This window comes from Ammospiza caudacuta, chromosome 21 (genome assembly GCF_027887145.1).
Source record: "Ammospiza caudacuta isolate bAmmCau1 chromosome 21, bAmmCau1.pri, whole genome shotgun sequence".
In the NCBI taxonomy this organism is placed as follows: domain Eukaryota; kingdom Metazoa; phylum Chordata; class Aves; order Passeriformes; family Passerellidae; genus Ammospiza; species Ammospiza caudacuta.
In genome coordinates this window covers 3,969,333-3,994,576 of record NC_080613.1, presented here as the reverse complement: position 1 = coordinate 3,994,576, position 25,244 = coordinate 3,969,333, and the positions used below count along the sequence as shown (strand labels likewise).

Here is a 25,244-nt window from a genome sequence, read left to right as displayed (position 1 = left end):
GGTCCTTAAAACAGGCAATAAACAGAAAGTTTGGGGTATTTAGGAAAACAAAGCTCAATAAATAGCTCCCTGCTGAAAATATATTTTAAGGCATTAAACAAATGCAAAACCAACACACATTACAAAAACAGTGAGCATTTTGGAGCTGATTTCCAAAGGTCTCTGAGTTGCAGGCTATCAGTCAGTCCCTAATTAGAATATATTATCCATCTACTTGACACTTCAGTGAAATGTCTATTCCAGCACAGAGCTGCAGCTTTGTTCAGAACAGGTTTATTGATATTCTGCTGCTCTGCCTCTCCATACCCCCAGTGGCTCGGTTCTGTTTTATCACACATCAAAAAGGCCGTATGCTCAGGGCACCCCGTGCACAGCTCAGAGCTGGAGGTCTGAACAGCTGCAAGTAGTGTGCTATCACAGGAGGGACAAGCTCCAAGCAGATGTCACAGATAAAATAAAAAAAAAAAAAGAAAAAAACATAAAGGGGGAAAAAAAAAAAAAAGAGTGGAAAGGGAGTGTGGTTTGGGAACGCAGCAAGAGGAAGGAGACACAGCAGAGCAGGACCTGACTTAAAATATGCCTATCATGCTTTATGCAAACATTGGTCTTTTTTTGCCCTCCTGACTGTAATTAGCAACTTCACATGGTAAATTTGTTTCTTTAAGAAGCCATCTTTTTTTGCTTCTTGATAGCAGTAACCTTCTATGGAGGCATGGGCTGCACCCTATCACACCAAGGCTGGAACAAAGGCTAAAAGTGAGAAATTCCACTGGTCACTGCTCCCTGTGTGCTATCACAGGAGGGACAAGCTCCAAGCAGATGTCACAGATAAAATAAAAAAAAAAAAAGAAAAAAACATAAAGGGGGAAAAAAAAAAAAAGAGTGGAAAGGGAGTGTGGTTTGGGAACGCAGCAAGAGGAAGGAGACACAGCAGAGCAGGACCTGACTTAAAATATGCCTATCATGCTTTATGCAAACATTGGTCTTTTTTTGCCCTCCTGACTGTAATTAGCAACTTCACATGGTAAATTTGTTTCTTTAAGAAGCCATCTTTTTTTGCTTCTTGATAGCAGTAACCTTCTATGGAGGCATGGGCTGCACCCTATCACACCAAGGCTGGAACAAAGGCTAAAAGTGAGAAATTCCACTGGTCACTGCTCCCTGTGTGCTATCACAGGAGGGACAAGCTCCAAGCAGATGTCACAGATAAAATAAAAAAAATTAAAGAAAAAAAAAATAAAGGGGAAAAAAGGAAGAGTGGAAAGGGAGTGTGGTTTGGGAACGCAGCAAGAGGAAGGAGACACAGCAGAGCAGGACCTGACTTAAAATATGCCTATCGTGCTCTATGCAAACATCAGTCTTTTTTTGCCCTCCTGACTGTCATTAAAGTCTAATTAGTAACTTCACATGATAAATTTGTTTCTTTAAGAAGCCATCTTTTTTTGGTTCTTGATAGCAGTAACCTTCTATGGAGGCATGGGCTGCACCCTATCACACCAAGGTTGGAACAAAGGCTAAAAGTGAGAAATTCCATGGTGCCTGCACTCTGTGGACATTGCTCCCTGTGTGGTATCACAGGAGGGACAAGCTCCAAGCAGATGTCACAGATAAAATTTAAAAAAAAAAAGGGAAAAAAATAATATCAGTAATGGCTTTGCCAGTGTGGATCTAAAATTCTGGAGATTTTTCAGGGCACAGCAGACTGAGAGTGCAGTAGAAACACTGACAACCCAGCTCTTGCAGCCCATCAACATGAGCAGTATGGATGATGGAAAATGCTCAAACCTTGCCAAATTTCCCATTAGAAAGGAACCTCTTGTGCCTCACATTAGTTCTGTCAGTGGAGTGATGTTTTAAAAAGTTCCCTTCTCAGAAAATATAAGATGTGGTGAATGGGCAGATTCTCTCCCTGAATAAATCTTTGTACCACTTTCTTTGCATGGAGTTTCACAGAGAAATTATTATTACCTTTAGCTACCAAGGTAAAACTAAACAGAACCAACTGAGGTATAACCCAACAGAACCAATTGAGGCAAAACCCAACAGAACCAATTGAGATAAAACTCAACAGAATCAACTGAGGTAAAACCAAACAGAGCCAATAAAGGTAAAACTAAACAGAACCGAGATAAAACCAAACAGGACCAATAAAGGTAAAACCCAAGAGAACCAATTGAGTTAAAAGCAAACAGAGCCAATCAAGATAAAATCAAACAGAGTCATTGTTCTTTTTGCCTTCCCTTACAAGGGCAGCCACAAAAAAATACCAATCTCAACTCATTCTGCCACTCTTTATGTGACTCACTGGCCCAAGCTTGGTTTCTAAAGATGCTAACCCTCCAGGAAAGTGGCTCAGCTCTCCCTCAAACTCATCCTGAGCAATTTCTCTCCCCTCCATGAATTCCCAGCAGTCAGAGGGGCTGCAGCCAAGCTGTGCTAACCCTGCAGGATGAAAATTCTCTGTATCAGCCTCACAAGTGCCAGGCTCTGACATAATGCCTGCAATAAGTTTCCTGTGTGTGCTGCAAGACCTCCCCACCTGATCCCTCCCAGTCCTGACCAGGTTTGTGTTACAAGAACACATAACACAGAGCCTCAGCAGAGCTGTTGATCAATAAAAATGTTCTCCTCAGAGAATGCCAGTGACATCTATAAACCTGTGAGTGTCAAAACAACGGCACAAAAAATCCTCTATTCCTACTGTCAGTGGGATGAAAGCTGCACAATTAATGCCAAGGCAATGACACCACAAGGAGAAATAAAACAAACAGCTGGTGGTACTGTGGTCCAACATGCTGCTCCTAATCTGTGAACATTTTCAGTGAAAACATGCTGACTCATGTTTTGAGAGAAATGGCATAAATCTGGTCAGTGATATAAAAACCCCACAGCCTTAATTCTGTTTTGAGTTACACACAGAAAATATTACACTTGAAATGCATAGATCCCCTTTCAAAGGAGAAAATAATTTGTGGTCACTTTGTGTGTGTCTATCTATTAATGTAAAGATTTTTAATAACCATCACACCTTTAAAAACAAATAATGTGTTTTTCCAAAAACCAGTTGAAATCTCAGCTGGGTTGATTCCATCCACTCCATTCCTGCTGAATGTCAGGGAAGCTCCATAAAGGTTTTTTCCCCCCTGGTTGTGTAAGACACCCAGCACTGATTCAGAGCTGCTGGTGACAACAACAGGAACATGAAATGCAGGCAGGACTCTGTGCAGCTGTTGGCATTTTAACCACCTTGTCACCTTACTCATACATGACCTACTACTGAAAATAACTCACTGAGAGATCCATCCCTCATTATTGACAGAACTAAAGCCACGCCAACAATCATAGAAAAAAAAAAAAGGAAAATAAGGTGGATGCAGCCTGTGGAGAGTGATGGATTTTGCTTGTACACTGAAAGTAAAACTCATGTTAACAAACACTGGGGAAAGTAGCTGCTGAAAGCATATGTTCTTTTAATCAGGGAAAGAGACCTATGTGGAAAAATGAGCATTTTTGAGAGGTTTTAGAGCTCTTGTTATAAAACACAAATGAACAGGACAGAATATCATGTGTGGTTTTATTTCAAACAGGTTCTCCTGCCAGCTGAAGGGCCTAAGTCCTATGTGGATATATTACAAATAAAAAATACATTGAGTGCTACCAGATACATAATCTGGAATGCTAAGTAACTAAAATTACTTAAAATTAAGTCAAATAGCTCAGCTAAAAAAACCTTCAAGGAAAACCAGACAGACCCATATAATTCAAGCACAGTGAACAGCAATACAAAGTTTAATTCTGCTTTGCAAATTCAACATTAATAGGTCAATTATACAGTAAGGTCTGCAGTGTTTAATGAAGAAAAGTTGATACTATTTAGGATTTCTGCAAATTCCTTTATTTCTTCTTTCTAAGGATCTAAAAAGTCATTGCTTCAGTCTCCCAGATGATGAAACATGGAGCAAGAAACACAGAATGCCACAGTTTTGAACACAACTAAACCTATCCAAGCTAAGAGTGAAAATATTAATTATTACCCAGAAGACAATATATTCAAATGCAGTGTTTCCTAACAAAGGAAAAAAAAGAGACACAACCAGAAACAAAACTGAAATTAGTAACGTTAAGACTCTTTTCCTCAAGAAGAGCCAAAAACCCTCAACAATATCGCTTCCTATCTATTTTCTGTTTATCTTTTTTGTCCACTCCATCTCTGCCAGTTGCCCCAGGCAATCAACAAAGCTCTGCTTGTTCAGCCTTTGATCATCTCCGTGCTGGAAGATTAGCATATGCATACTCTCATCCTCCCCTTTATCCTGTTAATAAAGCTCCAAACTCCCTCCGCTGATGTTCAAGAAAGCAACTGGCTCGGGAGCCCCGATGATTTGCCCCCATTCCCTGCTCTGCTCGGGACTCGGAATGCTAAACACCAGGCACGAGTTGTGTAAGTGCTTATCCTGCAGCCCTCTGAGGAGCAATTCTTACTTGTTTGATGCAGTCCACGTTTGACAGACGCTCCTGGATCAGATTGGCCCAAAGCGCGTTGGGAATTTTCTAAAGAAAGAACAAAAAAAAAAAAAAAGAGGGAAAAAAAAAAAAAAGGGCTGAATATTCACAATTGAGTTCAAAAGGAATTTTACCATGCAGGCACTGTTGTGGTTAAAGGTGAAGTGAGATGTCTTCTTGGAAATAAAGAAATAAATAATTCCGTGCGAGTCCCGGGTCATTAACACGAGTTAATGACCAAGAGTTAATAAGGGCACAAAAATCAGTGTTAAAGGGAAGCTGAGCACAGAGCATGAATATCCATGGGGGTTTTGCACACTGGCATGGAAGCAGTGCCAAGTTCTGCACACTGACACACACATTGGACACCAGACCTGCAGAGGGATCCAGAGGAACATCACATCCACAAATCATCCTTTTAACCACGAGGATCTGACCCCCGACTGCCCCAGTGACAGAGGGCTCAGCACCAGGGACCTGCCAGCTCTCAGTGACACAAACAGAACCTCAGACACTGAGCAAACAGCACAGAGTCTGATTTTCAGGAGGTTTGTTTCATTGCTTCAAGTAACTCTCATCATCCAAAAGGTTTATTTAAAATGTATTTTGCAGTTGAACTTAGTTTATTTTTAAACTCAGGACTGTGAAATGGGATGGAAACTGCATCTGCCAATATTTCCAAAGTGCTGTTTAGTTCTGTGACTGCTGCTTTGCCCATCTCTAGAGATGTTTTGTAAGAAGGTATTTGCTATGTGACAGAAGAACCAAGTTCCTATACAGATCAGCATCCCTCAACATTTCTTCCATTGTATTCGATTTCCTAACAAGAAATCAGCAATACTTTCCTTTCCTTCTAGTAAGAATTTGTTCCACTATCTTGTTAATTTAGGCTTTTATTCTGTGCTGAACTTGGTTAAACTCTGAGTTAGCCAGTTTAACTCAAAGTCTAAACTTCTGTCCATGCAGCTCATGACAGCCATTAATCATTTCAATAAATGCCTTGTCTTATTCATTCTGTCATTATTGGTAAATGAATACTCAGGAAAAACCAACCTTCAATCAGATTCTCTACCTCCTAATTAAAATAAATGATCTTTTACTTAACAATGTGAGCTTGACTCTCTGCTCCCTTTAGTTCCATATCCTGTGGCTTCTCATTTCTATTTCCTAACCACTTTGAAGGGTATAAACCTAAAAATGAGTATTTCTATAGGCTGGGAGAGTTAGATAGGGCAGGAATCAGATAATTATCTGTATTCAAGATAATATTCCAACATATTTTTCTAATCTACATGCCTTTTCCAATCTACATATTTAATTGCCGCTAATTGTTAATAATTAGACAATTGTCTTTTAATAAGACAATTAATTACATTGATCAACTATAATACATGGTTGATAATTACATAATCAACTAATCCTGGGACTCGTAGCATCTGGAAAAAATATTCCTTGGAGCAACCCCTTTGAACTTCAACTCACACAACGAGAAAAATCTGGCTGATGATGTGGGAAGATTTCATAAAATCTCCTTTACTAGATGATGAGACAATCTCACAAGGAGTGGTGGGAATGGCACTTTGAAGGAAGGTGCAGAAAGTGCTCCAGCACACCCAGCAGAGCCCAGGTGGCCCAGGCAGGCAGGGTTTGCTTTTCTTTATCTCGTTTCTCCCCAGCTCTCAGTGCCTCTCCGCACATCAGCCAACGCTGGGGCAGGTAGCAGAGCGGGAGGGGAGGAAATTGCTGCTCTTGCTCAGAGCCAGCAGGTCCCCAGGGTGCTTTGTCAGAGCCCCTGCCACCTTGCACAGGGGCACCACGCTGCTGCCAGGGACAGCCAGCACCTGCCTGCTCCTTCCACGCGCCGTGTCAGAGCAGGCTGCTCGCTGCTGGGGGCTGCCCTGCCAAACCAATCCACACCAAACTCACCCTCCCTCCTCTCCGTGCAGCGGTGCTCTCACTGCTGCCTTTGCAGTGGGGTTGGCTGCACAAAAACAGCCAAGGACACGCGTTCAGCTATTTCAGTGTTTTCGCTCCTTCTGCTCTCTGTGGCTCCATTCCAGTCTCATTTCCTGGGCAGTTTTTTCCCCCCACTGAGCAGTGGCCTACAAAATCATTTTCAATAGGCTGCTTGCAGAATGCCTAATTATTCCTCTAGAAATCAGGATATCTGGTACGTATCAGGCAGCCCATTTATCATTTATCTCTCATAAACACATAAATATATGGTGAGCCTGGGAGATGGGATTGCACTTCCCAGAAATCTGCAATAATGGGCAGTGACACACATTTGGTAACAGCCAAACCACACCTTGCCCACAGAGCTGTCCCAACACTGAGAGCAGGTAAAGGAAAACTGCTCTGGGGTTTTGGTCAGGTTCAGAACACTTTTCTACCCACGCTGGTTTAATCACTATTTCCATATTTGCTGAAAAACAGTACCCACTCATGATTAATTTTAAATATTCCATGTTATTTCAGGAACATCATACTTCAATTTCCATGCCTGGTCTACTCAGAGTTGTATTTCATTCCCCTTTCATAAAATTGCCACACTTTTTTTGTAGGGCAGCTTTTTCAGTAGACATTTTTCTTGGAAGTTTTGGATATATTTGCTCTGAAAACAACTTCAGCTAAAAAATTCTGGCTTCTCCAAACTGGCACCTTGGAGAGAACAGCAATCAAGTCTGAAGAAATTTACTTTGGGATCCTGAGTATAATGAACGTTTAGATTTATTTTTTTCAGATAAATACACATGAAAGGTTGGTCTTGTTTTTAGATACACAAACCTGAAACATTTTCTTTTTGTTCCTTCAGAGTGGCTTACCCTGGAATAGATTGGAATGCTGACCATGCATAGTTAAGGATGCCTTGGATTTATTTTTCTCTTCTATTTTATTTCTTTTTAAAAAGCACAGGGACGTGACACAACTCTGGAGCAGCTTGAAGTTATTAGGTATTATGCAAACACCTTAACTGCAATTTAGTGGAGCATTAAGAGCACACCCATCCCACAAAACCCACAATTACCACAGTTGTTTCAACTTCTTATTTTACCCAGTTAACAGGAAAAGTGAAACATGCAATTGCTCATCATTAGACTTCACTATAGGAAAACCTGAAGATGCTTCCTATTAACATTATAATAACTAGAGATGAGGGAGTAATTTGCAATGATTTATCCAAAAATGTAGCCTCTTTTTCTGTTCATGGAATATTTATTGGTAGCTTGTGGTTCTCCAATTTACTGAATATTCAAAAATATCTGACTTCTTTTTGGAGTATTTTTACATGCAGAATGATCACATTTTGCTTTGAACACTCAGTATTTAAAATTCACTACCTGAGCTGTGCTCATTAGTCAGTGGCCAGGTATGTGTGGGTGAATGATTGCTTGTCCAACTTGAAAAATGGAACTTCAGAGAGCAATGATGGATTTTAAAAATGCCTTCCATGGCTCCCTGTGCCAGGAAAACCCAAATGCTTCAATGGGTGAACACAAAGGAGATGGAAGCTTGGCTGAAGGTAGGTAAAATGAGTAGGTAAAATATGTGAACAAACATTTGCAGAGTTTTCTGCAGCATTTGACCTGATCCAAGTGACCTCAAACTGCCTGACCTCTGCTCTGGGGTTAATGCAGCCACATCAGCCTTAGGAGTGAGAAAAAACATTAAATTGTGTTTATGATCTTCACACCAGACTCTCCAAAAACCACAGCCTTATCTCCTGCTTTTCCTCTCCATTTATTAAATTGCCTTGGCCAGGACTACAAATTCTTAATGCCCTGGTTATATCCAAACTCATATAAAAGCTCTTGTTCTGCTCCTGAACATTGATCCCAACCTAGAGAAACCCAGGAGCTTCCTCCTAATTCTAGGAGTTACATTCAAAGAAACAAACTCACATAAAAGAACAAAATTATTTAGTGAAAACCTCCTCCTAGGGTGTAAAAATCAACTCCAAAGGCAAACTGCACAGTGCTGAACCACCAGCAGCCTCTGCTCTGCAGGCCCTCCTCACTACCTGATTAGCCTTGACATTTTTGACTTTCATCTTCCACACCATCCATCTTTTTACATCAAATAAGCCCAAAAGGACACCCTTGAAAGTGCATCTGTATAGTCTGAAATATGTTAATAATTACAGTAATTAAACCAAAGGGAATTTTTGTTTTAAACTCTCCCCCTCCAAGTATAAATTTATGAACCTATCAAAACAATCTTTAATAATTAGAACTAAGATTTCAAAGTACATATCCTCAGTAAGAATAATTCCATCTCACCCCAGCCAAATGCAAACATTTTTGCCAGTGAGTTCAGGGAGTTCAGTGAACTCTTTGCTCTCAGATCTTGAAGTGTGCTACTTGAGGCATCTCCAAACTTCATTTACTTATCCAGTATTTTATTCAATTATAAACACTACCCTATTTTAGCCTAATTTTCTAAGGAAAAAACCCCAATCTGTGTATCACACTGTCTGCCATATCAGTAAATTACAAATCTGTTGGCCAATTCCAATTCTAAATTGGATTTAGCAGGGGTGCAGAATTTCTACAGGTAGGAAATTGCTTAAATTTTTATGAAAATGGGTGATAAAGGACAAAATATAAACTCAAACTAGTAGACTTGTTAGAGAAAATCACAAAAACCCAGACTTCTTCCAGTTATTTCTCATGGAATACCTTGACACTGGAGGAAGGAATCAGCCAAAAAGGCAGGAATCAGACAGTTCTCTGTATTCAAGATAACCTTTCAACATGTTTTTTCAATCTGTCACTAATTTTTAATAATAAGACAATTAATTACATTACTAATCAACCGATCCTGGGAGTCATGGCACCTGGAAAAAAATGTTCATTGAACATCAATTAGGATGCTCACAATGAATGGATTTAAAAATCTGACTGGAGCCACTCAGGTGCACAGAATTGGGGAAAATTCAACAATCTGAGTCAGCTGCTCCTGCCTCAGCTTGAGAGCTTCCAGGGCTGTCAGGAGCTGACTGGATTGTCATCCTCCTTTTGAGCTAATGCACCAAGTAAGTTATTTGTGTCATGCTACAGAGAAATCAAGCATGCACAACTAAGTAGCACTGTCAGATCAAAAAAAAGTTCTTTGTGTACATATTTTCCAGAGCATTTTGTACCAAAGGAGACCTCAGAGATTAATGCTTATTTTATTGAGATTATCAAACATGCCCAGATAGAAGACACTGTGTTTAATAATAGAATGGAGCTTTTCTAGACTGGATTGTGCATTCCTGGATTTTTCCCAGTTCTGCTGCTTGTTCCAAGGTTGGAATTTTCAAGACTTCCTTTATTTTGGATTGTCTCCCTCTCTTGCCCCTGCTCTGTGTCCTGACACACCAATGCACAGCACAGAGAGAAGAGAATCTTTACTGTCATCTGCTCAACTCAGCAGTGGAAATCATGGGAATGCCACATAATTCCTGTTCTGTGACACGAGAACAACTGGTACTATATTCTCTTACACACCTGGTTTCTTTCTTTATATGCCTTTGCTTCCTCTGTCTGCCTTAATACTTCCTTGAATAACAAAGTCTCCTGAGAGACACGTATGGCATTGAAATGTTTACAAAGCCACATTGCCTGAGGGGAGAAAAAAAAAATACAGGTTGAAATATTTGGAAAGAAAATGAAGCATTTTTTTTCAGAAGGCTGCAGAAAAAGTTTCCTTAGCCATACATTTAAGTATTCAGACATATATAAGCACCTTTAAGTAGTTTCTTATAAAGATGCTCAAGAGTATCCAGCTTTGAATAGCAACTTTTTCAACTCCTGCACCTTAACACAGAATTTAAAGAAGGAAATATTCTTCCTGCCATGCCCTCACCAGCATCACCTGCCGTTTCTGAGGTTCAAATGCAACTCTGACCTTTGCATTTAATGGTGCCAGTGGACTTGAGACAACTGACCATGCAAAAGGAGCAATTCACAGCAAGGGAACACCACAAATGTGGTGTAATTGTGTAATTAACTTATTTCCCCCAGGCTAATTAGTCCTGTTAAAAGGCAGGGAAAACAAGGCAGGCAGAATCCTGTTGTATTCCAGTAGTTTCACTACCTGAGTGAGTTCTCACAGACCTCACTTGAAAATATCTATTTAATATGTAGTTTAACACCCAGGTGTATCCCTCAGGAATAACACCCTTTAATTTGTCTGGTGTTCATCTATCACTTGGATAAATGTCAAAATTCTTTTCCCAGAATAAAATTCTCCAAAATGCTGAGCTCAGTAGAAAGTAAGAGAGAGAGTGGGAAGTGCTGCAACACTGAGGGTAAGGTACTCACAACTGTAGTTTTCCCAGAAGCAGGTGGACCAAGGACACAAATTCTTGGAGCTGTGGAACAAGGACATGCAAATATCAAAGTGCAGAACAGCAAAAATCCCCTCCAGTTTCCCACTCTTGTACTGCATAATACCAATGTAGCCAGCATGAAACAATTATTGCAGCTGGAAATCTCAGTGGGGATTTCAGGATTTGGCCCCACTGGGGAAAAAAAGGGGGAACAGAAAATCAGTGCCACCTGGGTCCTCCTTTAATCTCCATGGTCAATGAGATTAACACTCTAACCATGCCACTTGGAGAGATAGATAAGATATGTATATCTCAATCCATTGAAACATGGAGAGTTTAGTGGGTGAACCATAAGGTACAAACATTTTCTTACCTGAGCTTGACTTTTATTCCTGAAACACTGATTCAGAACTAACACATTTTGTGCTGAACAAATATTTCAGTTTTTAGTTTCACCTAAATAGGTTGTGTCAGGGCTCAGAGAAGATTTAGATACTGCAGAATGAAGGACTCCCTCACTGTGCTTTTTGACAGCAGCCTTCAATTTTTCTAGTCGCCATTTAAAGTAATTTTCGTCATTTCTGTTTCTTGTGTTTCTCTGCTGCACATTCCTCTCCTTTCTCTGAGGGGGCAAGGTGCAAAACTGCATCCCAGTTCTGAGGAATTCCTAATCCAGTGCACACACACAACACAATGGGCATGACTGCAATGAGCTTTGTTGGGAATGAATCAGAGGCAAGACAAACAGGAGAAAATGGAGTCACTCTTAGGAAAGTATTTGGGACTTGTTCCATAAATACACTTTGGGCTGCAATCCCTTGAACTGTCATTTTATATTAACAGCTTTGATGTTTTTTCCCCCTATACCATAGGGGGGAAAAAAAATCCCCAAATCAGAGTCTGTGCAGCAGGGACTGGTTAGTATTTATTGGGAGTAACACAGGTCAGAGCAGAGGGGGGATTCACTCACCCAAAAACCTCCTCAGCTCTCAATAACCAAGGGAGATCGTGTCTGATGGGAGCAGACAGGCAAGGATGTGAAATGTATTTTCATGAGGCCTTCCATGCACTTAACAGTTATTGGGCAGGTGCAATTTTTAAACATACATGAAACCCAAATTACAGATTCATCTTTACAAAGTTATCTGACTTGGAAGGTTTAAGAACAACTCCCCCCTTATTGGTTCCTGCAAGTGCAACAGAACTAGTACACAATGTAGAAAAATACTTTAAAAGGATACATCAGCTTTTTTTATCACCTAATTTCTTTCAAATGTAATGTGATTAAATCCTAGGGTTTTTTTAAAATCTAACACCTTGAAACTCCAGCCCGGTACTTAGGAATTATTTATAAACAGCGTCATAAAAGAGTGCTTGGGTGCCAACACTAATCAACTTCTTCAAACCACTTCAAAGAAAATCAAAAAACCTTTCCATCCACAGATCCTTTTGAGGTTTAACTAGGAGCATGATTTAAAATTCACAAGAAAGCCCTTAGGTATTGAAGCTTTAATACACAGCTTTCTTGGACAAACGTTTGATAAAAAACGAAACATACCATTATATACACCATCTCATGCTTTAATATTGCCCAGGGCTACTGTAAATGCTCACTTTGTACTAAATCTGGTTTGCTCTCTGCTTAGTGGCTGGCAGCAGATGGGGCAGTGTAATTCACTGATTTACTCATTTGCACACTTGTAGGACTCCTCTGAAGCCTTCTCCCCAAACATCTGACACAGGGGCACCACCAGGACACCACTGGGTGTAATGTTTAACCCCTCCAAGCAGCAAATAGTCACTATTTAATGCAGCAGCTACATGAAGGCAGGAAATTCTGGGAAATGCCTTTTTCTTCAGTAAAAAAATCATATTTAATTCTGTATTTAGTCTGATGAGATCTTATGGGCTTTACTTGTCCAAGTAAAGCTAGTTTTAACATTCAACAACAATTTTAGCAACAACAAATTACTCCTTTTGTCAGGTGTAAATTTGGGTTCCTATTCCTAAATATGGGTTCCTATTTTAATCCTGAAATAACACAAAACAGCTGGACTCACAGAGTTCCATTTAAATCCAGAAGATTCTATGATTAATGTCAATACAACAAAATTTGCTTAACTTGTAAGAGAAATCTTTTGTCAAAGAGGAGAAGCACAGGGTACACACTGAACATTCTTGCAGAACTTTTTCCTTCAGAGGTTTGAGCTCACAGAAATGCCACTCAGACCCTGAAAGCTTTTTTCATTAGCACAAACCAAGATACCATGTAGAAAACTTGCATTTTTTGAATATGAAAGAATTATCAGCCTTTATGTGGCCCTTGAAGGTTTTTAGAAGGAACACATGAAAGAACAATAGCACAGAGCCCTAAGCACACTTTGCCACACATTTGACCTACAAGATTTTTGAGGCACTTGTAAGCTATAATCACCATTAGACTGGTTTATATTTTTAAAAGTACTTTGGATCCTATTATTAATTAAAAAGGGTTTTTAACTTCACACCTGGGATAGATGCAATGCTTCTTTTCCACACATCTCTGTTTGAAATTTTCTCTAGGGCTAAAACTGTCTAGGCAAGGCAAGATCATGAAAATTCATCACTTTACTGATGGCTCTAATAAGGTTTTTTTTTCTTCTAAATAGTCAGCACCTTCCTCCATGATCAAAAAGTAAAATCAACTCTGCTACACATTTCTGTTACATTATTTTCCATATAATTTATTCTTAAAACAACATTTAGGCTTTAATTTTAATTAGAGTCCCTCTCCTTCCTTACCAGGGTGTTCCAGACCAAAATCAGACAGCATTTTCCCCTTGACAAACAACTGCTGTAATTCTGTCTTTAGCCTCTAAGTACTGAAGTCATTAGATGGAAACCTGCCTAATTCTGCTAAAATAATACTGTGGGGCTGCAGGACAAATGTTAGCCCAATGTGAAGAAATTTTATCAGCATTCTATCAAACTGCAGGAAATTCTTACACATATTTTCCACGGGTCTGCAAACCAGATTGATTATTCAGGCTGCTTGCACCAGAAAAGGCTGGGCACAATTTGCAGGATTTGATTTTTTTTTTCTTTAACATATTTAGCAGCATTTCAATCACCATCACTAAGAGCTCACAGCACCTCCAGTGATAATGATTTCATTGATGCTGCAGCACAACTTTCATAATGGTTTACTCTGGTTTTAAAGAAACATCAAAGCTCCATGACACCAGCTCCCCCTGACAGCTCACGCAGAACAAAAATTACAGTTCACTTGTGCATATCCAAATATAATCTGCCTAAGGGTGAACAGTTTGTAAATCAAATAATTTGATTGAGGGTACATGCTTTTATTGTGCAGAATACAGACTTCCCATTCAATTTACCAGGTTTTGTTCCACAGAGGAGCAGACACACTCACTGTTCCTTCAGCTGAGATGCCACTGAGCTGTGGAGCTCATTAACAGCAGAGAGTAACAAACTAATCAAAAAGCAGAGAAATCTGCCAGCCCAGGTAGAATAGGAACCCAAATTTACACCTGACAAAAGGAGTAATTAGCGAGCTTAAAGACAACAGGAAATATCAGATGGGGCACAGAAGGCATTAATAATTGATACACCAGAACTCTTTGTTATTCCCTTAGAGGGTTTCATTGTTAGAACGGTTAAAGTGCATTTCTTATTAGATTACTCACTAAAAAAAGAAATTAAAAGCATCTTGCCTGTAAGTATTCTAAAATGCTCACCTTTTTTTTTTTTTTTGTTTCCCCCCCCTCCCCAAGACTCAGCCTGAAAAGTTTGATCCATCACCTGCCAAGAGCAGCACAGCTCCCAACAAATCAGGAGCTGAACTATTTCTGGTGTCTCCATTTCCACTTACCATCATCATTGTTTTGCTTTAAGTGGTTTATCATGAACTCAATGGGATCATCTGGCTTATGAATTAATAGCTCTTCAAGCATGTTCTGGAAATAAATAGGACAAAGTCAGGGGAAAATTGAACACGGCTCTGCAGTCGTGATATCTTGAATTTTTACAGCAATTTTACAATGAGGATCCTAAACAGCTTATAAATGCTTATTTATTTTCTTTCACAGACAAAATTGAGACTTCAGAACCTATTTTAGATGCTGAAAAACTGAAGATCGTCAGAAAATTGCCAGTAAAAAAACCCAACCTATTCAATTCAGTACATAAGGACACCAGAAATATTTGGTTCGAGCAGACGGGGGTTGAAAATGAGGCAGAACGGACATGAAAACCATACAAAGAGTTTAAAAACCAGAGTTAACTTGGATTTGTGTCGCTGCAGGGCAAGAGGAGCCTTCTCTAACACATTCCCTGACCAGCCCAGAGGAGTGCAGAACGGACAAGAGCTGTGGAAAACAAAACCCACAGAAATGGCACATTTCACACCTGTACCAGCCATGGCTCCTGCTGGAAAAGGAGGGGGGAGGAAAAAAGGCAAAAAAAAGGCTTAAACCTTGCCTTGAATGTCTGTTTTGGAGCCCATTTTCACGTTGAACCCTTGAGGTTATACAGAACCTTGTTTCAGCCCCCACCCATAGCAGTGGGGAGCTTGCACTGGTTTCAGGGAGGATTTGGGCTTTACGGGCAGAAAAAAAGAAAAAACCTGAGAAATCCACACATCTCCTAGCAAGACATTTCAGCCCAGCCACAAGTCCTGTAATTAAAATTAAACATCAAACAGAACTAATGCTCTAATTTAGACAAGCTGCAGAAATGCTCATGCTGGAAGAGACATTTCTGAACAGCAGTCATAACACTTTTATATCTGCAACTGAATTCCATAAAGTCCATCTAGTCCATAAAATTTTATATCCTCACCAACTGATTGTCTGTTATTAGAGTGGCCTATTTTCCTTTTCTACCTCATCCACTTCATTAGAACAATTAAAATACTTAATTTTGTTTATAAACTGGTTATCATGCAAGTCCTGATGCATCAAGGTCTGAGTAGCACAGAGCATAAAAGATGAAATTTGTATTTTTATTGGAAGTTCATTTAAAAATTATTACTTTCCAGCAACATTTATTTAAACTAAACAATCTGGATTCTGCACTACACTTACCAGCACCTGTATAAATAACAAACCTAACAAAATCTGGGTTTATTATAATTCAAAAACATTCAGGCTGACAGTGATTGACACTGGCACTGCTTCTTGCCCAAATCCTTTTATTTCTTCAACTCTGCTAAACTCAGTTTAATTTCATATGAGTCGATCTGTTAATCTCTGGGGGAGGTTCATATTTTGGGTCTCGTGTAGTTTCTACTTTTGTGTTTGTGTTTTGTAAATGCTTTACCACAACAATTTCAACCCGTGTTTGTGTCATTATCTTGCTCCAACACAAGTAAAGCACGAAAATACCACCCTGAGTAAATCCCACAAACATTTTATGTAATATGAGTCCCTGCAGCTGCATCCAATGACTTGTGACTTGCAAAACACAGTAATTCATTAAAAAAAGAAACAAAAACAAATCAAAACACAAATATTATGCTGCAAGAGTCATAATAAACAGAGAAAAAGACAGCACAAAAACAAAACAGGAAAAGAAATAAACATGTGTGTGTATTTCAGTGAGCTCTGAGCAAGTGAAAATGACTTTTTAGCAGAGTTTAGAGCAGCACACAGGGGAATGCTCTCCAGCAAGCTCTCCTATCACAACAGCACCAGGATTTTTAGTCCTTCCCACAAATCTCGCCATGCCCTACACAAGAGCTTTTCCCGAAGTGCAGAACCAAACCCACCCTTCCCTACAGCAGGGGACCAGCGCTGCCAAGTACCGAAATCATAGCGCCACAAGTGCACTTTTACCGCTTTATCGCTGAAACCGCGGCGAACAGGCACAACAGGAGCAAAAGGGTGAAGGTTTCACCCTGGGGATGAGCAGCAGGCGGGGACGGCCCCGGCTCAGCCCGCAAAACCTTCACCGCCTTCTCCCGCACCCAAATTATCACTGGCCCCTTCCTCCTCCACCCCTCCCGTCCCGCCCTGCCCCGCCTTCCACCGACTCCTTCCTTCCATGGGGCGCCACGTTCTCCCGCAAATCAAATCACACCTATGAGCCACCGTAACTAATTAAAATATTTAATTGGGAAAGCCCACGGCCGCGTCCCGCACGCGGACACCCGCCCATCACCTGGCAGACCCGCCCATCGCCTCGCACAGGATCCCGCCCCGCTGCCCCTCAGTCCCGCCCGGGCTCCCGTTCACCTGCAGGAGCTGGAAGAGCCCCCGCTCCTCCGCGTAGGCGCCCGCGGGCGGCGGCCACGGCCGGGCCGCGTCCTCCGTGTCCGCCTCCGCCATGGCCGCCCCTGGCAACGCGACGCGTTGCTAACCGGGGCGTCACCACCGCGCGACAGAAAGCGGCCTATCCCCACACAGGAGCGTGGCCAGCGCCTCGTTTAGTGTAGAGGGAATGGGGGAGACGTCATCGAACAGCGACGGTTGCCATGGCGGCGGCGGCGCGGCGGGGCCGAGGGCCTGCGCTGTCCGCCCGCTCCTCCCGCCCGGCCCGGCCTCTCCCGGGAGCTGCCGCACCAACAGCGCCGCAACACCGGCCGGTAGGAGCCGCAGGGCCCGCGGGGCGGGAGCGGAGCGCACACGGCCGCACGGGGGGGTTCCGGGGGGTCCGGGCCGGCCCCAGGGAGCGGGAGAGCCGGGGAGGCGCTGGGGCAGCTCCGGCCCCGCTGTGGCTGAGGCGTGGCCGCTCTGCCTTCCCACAGCCCGGCAGCGTCTGTGACATCACACTGGCACCGCTCCCCTGGGGCTCTCAGCATTCCGAAGGCACTGAGTGACTGCCGGGGCTCCGGGGCTGCAGGGCTTCGGCACAGCAGATCTCCGTTTCCCCCCCCCTTTCCTTTTTTTTTTTTTTTTTTTTTTTTAAGGTACGTTTTCCATCAAGCTACCCAATTCCAGCTCAGGCAAGATTCAGAATTGCATCATTTCTAAAAAGCAGCTTGCTGTCTCTCCTGTCCCCCACAGATCCAGCAATAAGTACAATAAGTAACCATGAATGAGGTGCTGGAGACCCTGAAGAAGATCGAGGACAAGTACAAGCTGTTCCAGCAGCAGCAGTTCACCTTCATCAAAGCCCTGGAGCGCACCCGGGAGGAAGCCCATGACATGATCAGACCTGTGTCATCCATTGTCCAGGTACAAACCCCTGAGCCATTCCATCCCAGTGAGGTGTTCCCATTCTGCCGTTTTCAGCAGCACATTTTCCCCCCGTGCAGGTGCAGTGCTACAAGGACCATCACTGCTTCAACGCCACAGACAGGCGCATCCTCAACATGTTCGTGTCCCTGTGCAACGAGCTGCGCTGCCTGAGCCAGAAGATGGAGACGGTGCACGCTGGGGACAGCGTCACCCACGGCCTTTTGGAGAAGTGCAAATTGCTCCTGAACGACAGCAACGACCTCACTGCCCTTCGAGCCACGTAGGTGCCTCCCCAGCCCGGCCTGGCCCAGCCCCTGGGGGCTGGCACTGCACGTTCCCCCCTGGCTTCTGTCCCAGTCCCTTCCTGGCTGTAGGGAGGGCACGAGGTGCTGCCCAGCTGCCTGTGCCAGTGTCCCTGCACTCAATGAGTGCTGCTCTGTTTGTCCATCCTCCCTCGGGTCCATGGCAGGGCAGGGGAGTGCCCTGAGGCCCCTGCAGTGCTCAGGCAGGTTCCTGCTCCTTCCTGCTCCTCTGCACTGAGCCAGTTTCTGCAGGGCAGTGTCTGTGTGTCCTGTCCAAGACCCCAGATCTGTGCCAGGGTGGTTTTTGGCAGGACTCTTCAATCCACGTCCAGCTCTCTCTGTGCTTTTGGGGAATGGCTGCCTGTGCACTGCTGCTCTCCCTGGGGCTCTCAGGGCTGTTTGTTTCCCTCTGTCCTGTGCCAATTGTTTCCCTGTGTCCCCCAGGTACCCCCACAGGGTTGTGAACTTCCTGAGCATAGAGGAATCAAAGCATCGCTATGGAGGGGTGGTGAGCTTGCTGCCCATCGTTCTGGACACCATGAGGGCCTGGGTCACACACTCCAAGAAGTACCTGATCCCCAATGTGAGTCATGCACCTGCCATGGCCTGGAAGCACAAATCCCCTTCCCAAACAGCCTTTGCTGGGCACTGTGCAGCTCAGACCTCCAATAGTAACAAAAATATTGTGTTATTGCAGGAGAAAGAGTGTGAGAGGTGCAAGTATGAAGACCCACGTTTAGGAAAGAAAGCCCCTTGGATCCCACCAGGGAACACCTCCTGTTAGAGGATCAGAGCTCCTGCGTTGTATGCTCACCACCTTTTAGCACCTGGCTGATCTAATACAGTGCAATCAACACCAGAGAACCGTCCTGAGCCCACTTTCTGCAGCCAGCCCAGCACACAAGCATTCCCTCTCCCTTGCTGATGTTTGCACTCTGCTCCTCACATCCCCACAGAAGCAGCTGCAGCTGCTCCCTGGGGCCAGCACTGCAGTGGGAGCAGGGACCAGTCAAGACTCATCAGGTTCTAGTCTCTCACACATGAATCTTGGACAAATCATTTGAAACAGGATTTTACATTTTCTGAGCCTTCTTCCTGAGGAACATCCCCTCCTTGCTGCAGCTATTGGGTGAAGAAGCTGCCTGTGTGAAGGATGGGATACTGAGCAGCAATGGCCTGGCATTACAGATTCATACACGTCCCTGAAATTTTACTTGTCTCTAAAGCTCCCTCAGCCCCACAGAAACAGTTTGGTTATCTGGACCCCACAGTCCCTGTTCACAGAACAAACTTCCCATACCCGCCCATCACCCTGCACAGGATCCCGCCCCGCTGCCCCTCAGTCCCGCCCGGCTCCCCGTTCACCTGCAGGAGCTGGAAGAGCCCCCGCTCCTCCGCGTAGGCGCCCGCGGGCGGCGGCCACGGCCGGGCCGCGTCCTCCGTGTCCGCCTCCGCCATGGCCGCCCCTGGCAACGCGACGCGTTGCTAACCGGGGCGTCATCACCGCGCGACAGAAAGCGGCCTATCGCCGCGCAGGGGCGTGGCCAGCGCCTCGTTTAGTGTAGAGGGAATGGGGGAGACGTCATCGAACAGCGACGGTTGCCATGGCGGCGGCGGCGCGGCGGGGCCGAGGGCCTGCGCTGTCCGCCCGCTCCTCCCGCCCGGCCCGGCCTCTCCCGGGAGCTGCCGCACCAACAGCGCCGCAACACCGGCCGGTAGGAGCCGCAGGGCCCGCGGGGCGGGAGCGGAGCGCACACGGCCCCACCAACGGCCCGGGCCGGCCGCAGGATGCGGGAGAGCTGGGGAGGCGCCGGGGCGAGGATTCCCAGGCGGGAGAGAAGGGTCTGGGGCAGCCCCGGCCCCGCTGTGGCTGAGGCTCAGGCATGGCCGCTCTGCCTTCCCACAGCGGCGTCTGTGACATCACACTGGCACCGCTCCCCTGGGGCTCTGCCTCCTGTTGCAGCACCGTCACCGAGGCATTATTGACTTACTGCTTGGGGCTCCAGGACTGCAGGCACAACAGATCGCTGGTTTTTCCTGCTTTTTACTTTTTTTCTTTTGTAATTGTGAGAAACGAGCCTCAATCTTTAAAATTTTAAAAGCTTTAAAAGGGATAAGAGGGACAAACTAATAACAGCACTGGGTGCTCGGCAACTGCCAGAGGCGTGCCAGTTAACTTAAAATTATTTCCTTATATAGTTTTTTGTTACATTGGTCAAATACATTTCATGAAGATTATACATAGTCAAAGATTCATTTGAGTTTTCATATTCTGGGAATTCTTTTTGCTTGCTTCAACCTTGACACTTCTTAAGGTGTGTGCCATACTGCAGATGAAATTGATGTATTTAATTTCCTCACAAGGGTCCGTGTTCTGTGGTTTGGCAGTTAGTGCCGGCTGAAGGTAAAATCCTTGGTAAAATCAGTGGTAAAATCCTCCTTGCATTCTTTCTTTCTATATTTATTTACCTGGTTCTTTTCAATGTTCTCATACAGATAAGATACTCCACTAGTACATGAAATCAGCATTAGCAATTTCACAAAATTATCTGACTCATTCTCACCATTGTCAGATAGTTACAAAAATAAAAGCATTAACTATTCTGCAACAGTTAATGTTATAATGCACAGCACACAATCTTTGTGGTAATATTTTGTGAGAGCCTAAACTATAATATATTTATCACACTACAATATATAATCTACTCAGGGATTGGGGTATTAACCATAAAAGGCAGACAAATGATACAATAATAAAAGCAGTGATTGCAAAATATATTATATCAAAACAATTTGCAAAAGCCAATGATTACACAGTTATTTATAAGTTTTCCATTAGCCTATGCTGTCACAGACATATTTTATGAAAAATCCTTTTGCTAGGATATTTTCTCCTGAGAAGCTGAGAGGCCTCAGAAATTAAATGTAAACAATGATTATTTGCTGCTGTGGAATGCAACAGGTGCATCTGTGATTGGTCTCATGTGGTTTTTTTTAATTAATGGCCAATCACAGTCAGCTGGCTCAGACTCTCTGAGAGTCACAAGATTTTATTATCATTCCATTCCTTTCTTTGCTAGCCTTCTGATGAAATCCTTCTATTCTTTTAGTAGAGTTTTAATATATAATTTTCTTTTAATATAATATATATCATAAAATAATAAATCATCCTTCTGAAACATGGAGTCAAGATTCTCATCCCTTCCCTCATCCTGGGACTCCTGTGAGCACCACCACACCTGCACAATTTCAGCCCAGGTGAGATGTAGAATTGCATCTTTCTAAAAAGCAGCTTCCTTTCTCCTTTTCCATCCAGATCCAGCAGTAAGCAACCATGAATGAGGTGGTGGAGACCCTGAGGAAGATTGAGGAGAAGTACAAGCTGTTCCAGCAGCAGCAGTTCACCTTCATCAGAGCCCTGGAGCGCACCCGGGAGGAAGCCCATGACATGATGAGACCTGTGTCATCCATTGTCCAGGTACAAACCCCTCAGCACCAAGGGCTCCCTGCATGGCCACAGGGACAGCACGGGGCAGGAGGGCTCCTGGGGCTGCAGAAATGGTTTTCATGGAGGGGAGATGGACAAAAAGTGCCCCAGAAGGTTTGTGTGTGACTGGAGGGGTGGGGAGAGATCACCCCACCTGTGATCTCAGCAGGAATCTCAAGGCTGAGCAGCATTTTGTGTTGTAGCTGAGCACTGCTGAGCAGCCAGAAACACAGGCTGCAGGAAAACAATGAGAGCAAGGCTGCTTCCCCAGGCACACATGGAATCTGTAATCCTCAGCCTGTGGAAAGCAGCATTCCTGGCTCTTCCCCCTGGTATTGGTGCTGCTGTATCTTTCTATAGTGCTTATTAAAAATAATGGCTGTGTTATACAGGGAGGATGATGAATTGAGGGCTGAGAGTCCCACGTGGGCAAGGGCTTTGCTGGGCTGCTAAGTGAATTGTCTGGGAATTTTTATAGCATGCTGTACTGAAAAGTAGAACTTAGACCACCTGGAGACAAGGGAAGAAGAAAAATCTAAATCAAATCAGAATTGTGGATTTGAGACAGCAGAACTCAAGCCCAAAACCCAGATGGATGCCAAAGGCAGAGTGAAAGCCAGGCTGCTGTCAGGATTAGGGCACGCAATGAGCTGGTTGTCCTTTCCAAGGGCTGCCTCTCCCCAACAGCAGCAGGGCTTTGCTCATTGCCTTGAAGAGGATTGTGGCAGACATTGCACTGAGCCATTCCATCCCAGTGAGGTGTTCCCATTCTGCCGTTTTCAGCAGCACATTTTCCCCCCGTGCAGGTGCAGTGCTACAAGGACAACCATTGCTACAACGCCACAGACAGGCGCATCCTCAACATGTTCGTGTCCCTGTGCAACGAGCTGCGCTGCCTGAGCCAGAAGATGGAGACGGTGCACGCTGGGGACAGCGTCACCAACGGCCTTTTGGAGAAGTGCAAATTGCTCCTGAACGACAGCAACGACCTCACTGCCCTTCGAGCCACGTAGGTGCCTCCCCAGCCCGGCCTGGCCCAGCCCCTGGGGGCTGGCACTGCACGTTCCCCCCTGGCTTCTGTCCCAGTCCCTTCCTGGCTGTAGGGAGGGCACAAGGTGCTGCCCAGCTGCCTGTGCCAGCTCCTGGCAAACACTTCCAGTGTCCCTGTACTCAATGAGTGCTGCTCTGTTTGTCCATCCTCTCTCTGGTCCATGGCGGGACAGGGGAGTGCCCTGAGGCCCCTGCAGTGCTCAGGCAGGTTCCTGCTCCTTTCTGCTGCTGCTCTGCACTGAGCCAGTTTCTGCAGGGCAGTGTCTGTGTGTCCTGTCCAAGACCCCAGATCTGTGCCAGGGTGGTTTTTGGCAGGACTCTTCAATCCACGTCCAGCTCTCTCTGTGCTTTTGGGGAATGGCTGCCTGTGCACTGCTGCTCTCCCTGGGGCTCTCAGGGCTGTTTGTTTCCCTCTGTCCTGTGCCAATTGTTTCCCTGTGTCCCCCAGGTACCCCCACGGTGTTGTGAACCTCCTGAGCCTGGAGGAGGCGCAGCATCGCTATGGAGGGGTGGTGAGCTTGCTGCCCATCGTCCTGGACAGCATGAGGGACTGGGTCACACACTCCAACCTGAAAGTCCTCTATATTGTGAGTCCTGGATGTGCCAGGTGCAAGGAGGAGACACCCACTTCCCAAACAGCACCTGAAGCTCTGACCTCCAATAGTAATGAAAATACTGTAAAATTGCAGGACAAGGATTTCAAGAAATTCCTGGCTGCAAATCAACGTCCGCAAAAAAAGAAAGCTCCCTGGAGGCCACCAGGCAAACACCCCTATTAAAGGATCAGAGCTCCTGCATCATCTGCTCACCACCTTTAAGCACCTAGCTGATCTAATACACTGCAATGAACACTTGAGATCCATCCTGAGTCCTTTTTCTGAAGAGCTGCCCTGCAGCCAGCCCAGCACACAAGCATTGCCTCTCCCTTGCTGATATTTGCACTCTGCTCCTCACATCCCCACAGAAGCAGCTGCAGCTGCTCCCTGGGGCCAGCACTGGGATCAGGGAACTCATCAGGTTCTAGTCTCTCACACATGAATCTTGGACAAATAATTTGAAACAGGATTTTACATTTTCTGAGCCTTCTTCCTGAGGAGTATCCCCTCCCTGCCACAGCCATGGGGTGAAGAAGCTGCCTGTGTGAAGGATGGGATGCAGAGCAGCAAAGGCCTGGCATTACAGATTCAGACACATCTTTGCCATTTAGACTTGTCTCTAAAGCTCCCTCAGCCCCACAGAAATAATTTGGTTATCTGGACCACAGAATCCCTGTTTACAGCACACTAAGGAGGTTTCCCATACCTGCCACTGGCTAGAGTCCAGTGTTCTTCAGCTGTGCTCTGCTGCAGCTCCTCACACCACAGAACATCTCTCCTTGCACCTCTTGACTCCTGTCCTGTCAGAGCTAGAGATGTAAGGGAGAGCAGATTTAATTTTGCCCTTAGTTTCTGTGTAGTGACAACAAGCAAACAAAACACCCACGAAACACCCCTGTGCTCCTCAGATCCCTACAAAATCAAAGCCATTTCCAGTCCATGTGATCCATGGGAGTGTGGTGGCAGGATGATGCTCAGATGGTTCCTGTTCAAACTGCAGACTGAGCTGCCTGTGCTGCTTTCCCTGCTCCAAGGCAAGGTCAGCATCAGGCCAGATGTCCCACCATGGCCCTGGGGCTCAAAATACAAAACATGAGGTCAGCACATCTCAGACCCTACAGACTTTTCTAAATAAGTGTCCTCCCTGTGTCTGAATGCTCTTGTCCCCTCCAAATTACCTCCTGCTGGAAGACACTCCTGAATAAACAATTTCCCCTTGCATACCAGGCTCACTTTTCTGTGAGAAAGCTTTTGCCTTAAAATCACCAGGTTTTGGCAACAAGCAGCTAAAAACAGAAGGAAGACTTAATACAGAGGAGGGGGCATAGGAAGAAATGACAGCTCAGATGAAATGGCAAGTATTTCCAGGAGCATTTTTATTCCTCACATAACCCCACCTTGTTTTGCACTCCTTTCCTTTCCCCTATCCACTTGCACTGCAATGCACCCACTCAGTCTGGAGCAGAGCCCTATTTTTAGGGAGATTTCATCCAACTGAACTGAACCTTGGTGAACTCAAAATGGTCACAGAGCAACTCCTGGGCACTACTGGGGCCACAGCCAGTGGAATGTCACTGTCACCCTCTCTGGCTTCACTTGATATCCCTGGGGCAGAGGCAACTTCAGGTTGAAAAATCCAAGTTGTGGCAGCTGCCCTGTTGTGTTCCATGGTGCAGACAAGTGTCCAGTGACACAGTTGCTGTCTTGGAAAGGTTTTCAGGACAAGCTGCTAAGACTGAATGGTGACAAGTGTTGGGGACACAAGAGATGCTATTCCCAGATCTTGTTTCCAACCTTCTTGGCCCTGTCCTG

At 44.5% G+C, this 25,244-nt stretch overlaps 3 protein-coding genes across 4 annotated transcripts in view; 2 read left to right on the top strand and 1 right to left on the bottom strand.

The window, feature by feature from the left end:
* AK8 (adenylate kinase 8) overlaps positions 1–16,800 on the bottom strand; it is a 66,409-nt gene extending 49,609 nt beyond the window's left edge. Inside the window, exons 1-5 of the mRNA XM_058818345.1 lie at positions 16,654–16,800; positions 14,691–14,775; positions 10,812–10,861; positions 9,996–10,109; positions 4,483–4,551 (exon numbers count right to left, since the gene is read on the bottom strand). Coding sequence (XP_058674328.1) covers positions 4,483–4,551; positions 9,996–10,109; positions 10,812–10,861; positions 14,691–14,772 — 315 coding nt within the window. The 5' untranslated portion in view covers positions 14,773–14,775; positions 16,654–16,800. The remainder of the gene's footprint in view (positions 1–4,482; positions 4,552–9,995; positions 10,110–10,811; positions 10,862–14,690; positions 14,776–16,653) is intronic.
* A 536-nt stretch (positions 16,801–17,336) lies between these two features.
* On the top strand, positions 17,337–19,169 carry SPACA9 (sperm acrosome associated 9). Its single transcript, XM_058818437.1, has 5 exons — positions 17,337–17,402; positions 17,824–17,994; positions 18,075–18,277; positions 18,744–18,882; positions 18,997–19,169. Exons 2-5 carry the CDS (start codon positions 17,851–17,853, stop codon positions 19,081–19,083), a joined length of 573 nt encoding a protein of 190 aa, XP_058674420.1. The 5' UTR covers positions 17,337–17,402; positions 17,824–17,850; the 3' UTR covers positions 19,084–19,169.
* A 737-nt stretch (positions 19,170–19,906) lies between these two features.
* LOC131566912 (sperm acrosome-associated protein 9-like) lies at positions 19,907–24,954 on the top strand. 2 transcript variants are annotated; one of them, XM_058818370.1, is made up of 4 exons: positions 19,907–20,014; positions 21,616–21,777; positions 22,593–22,795; positions 23,285–24,954. In XM_058818370.1, the coding sequence occupies exons 2-4, from the start codon at positions 21,634–21,636 to the stop codon at positions 23,613–23,615; spliced, it is 678 nt and encodes a 225-aa protein (XP_058674353.1). In that variant the 5' UTR covers positions 19,907–20,014; positions 21,616–21,633; the 3' UTR covers positions 23,616–24,954. The 2 variants fall into 2 exon arrangements, with proteins under 2 accessions (XP_058674353.1, XP_058674354.1); XM_058818371.1 differs by lacking the exon at positions 19,907–20,014 and adding an exon at positions 20,543–20,703.
* Positions 24,955–25,244: the final 290 nt, after the last annotated feature.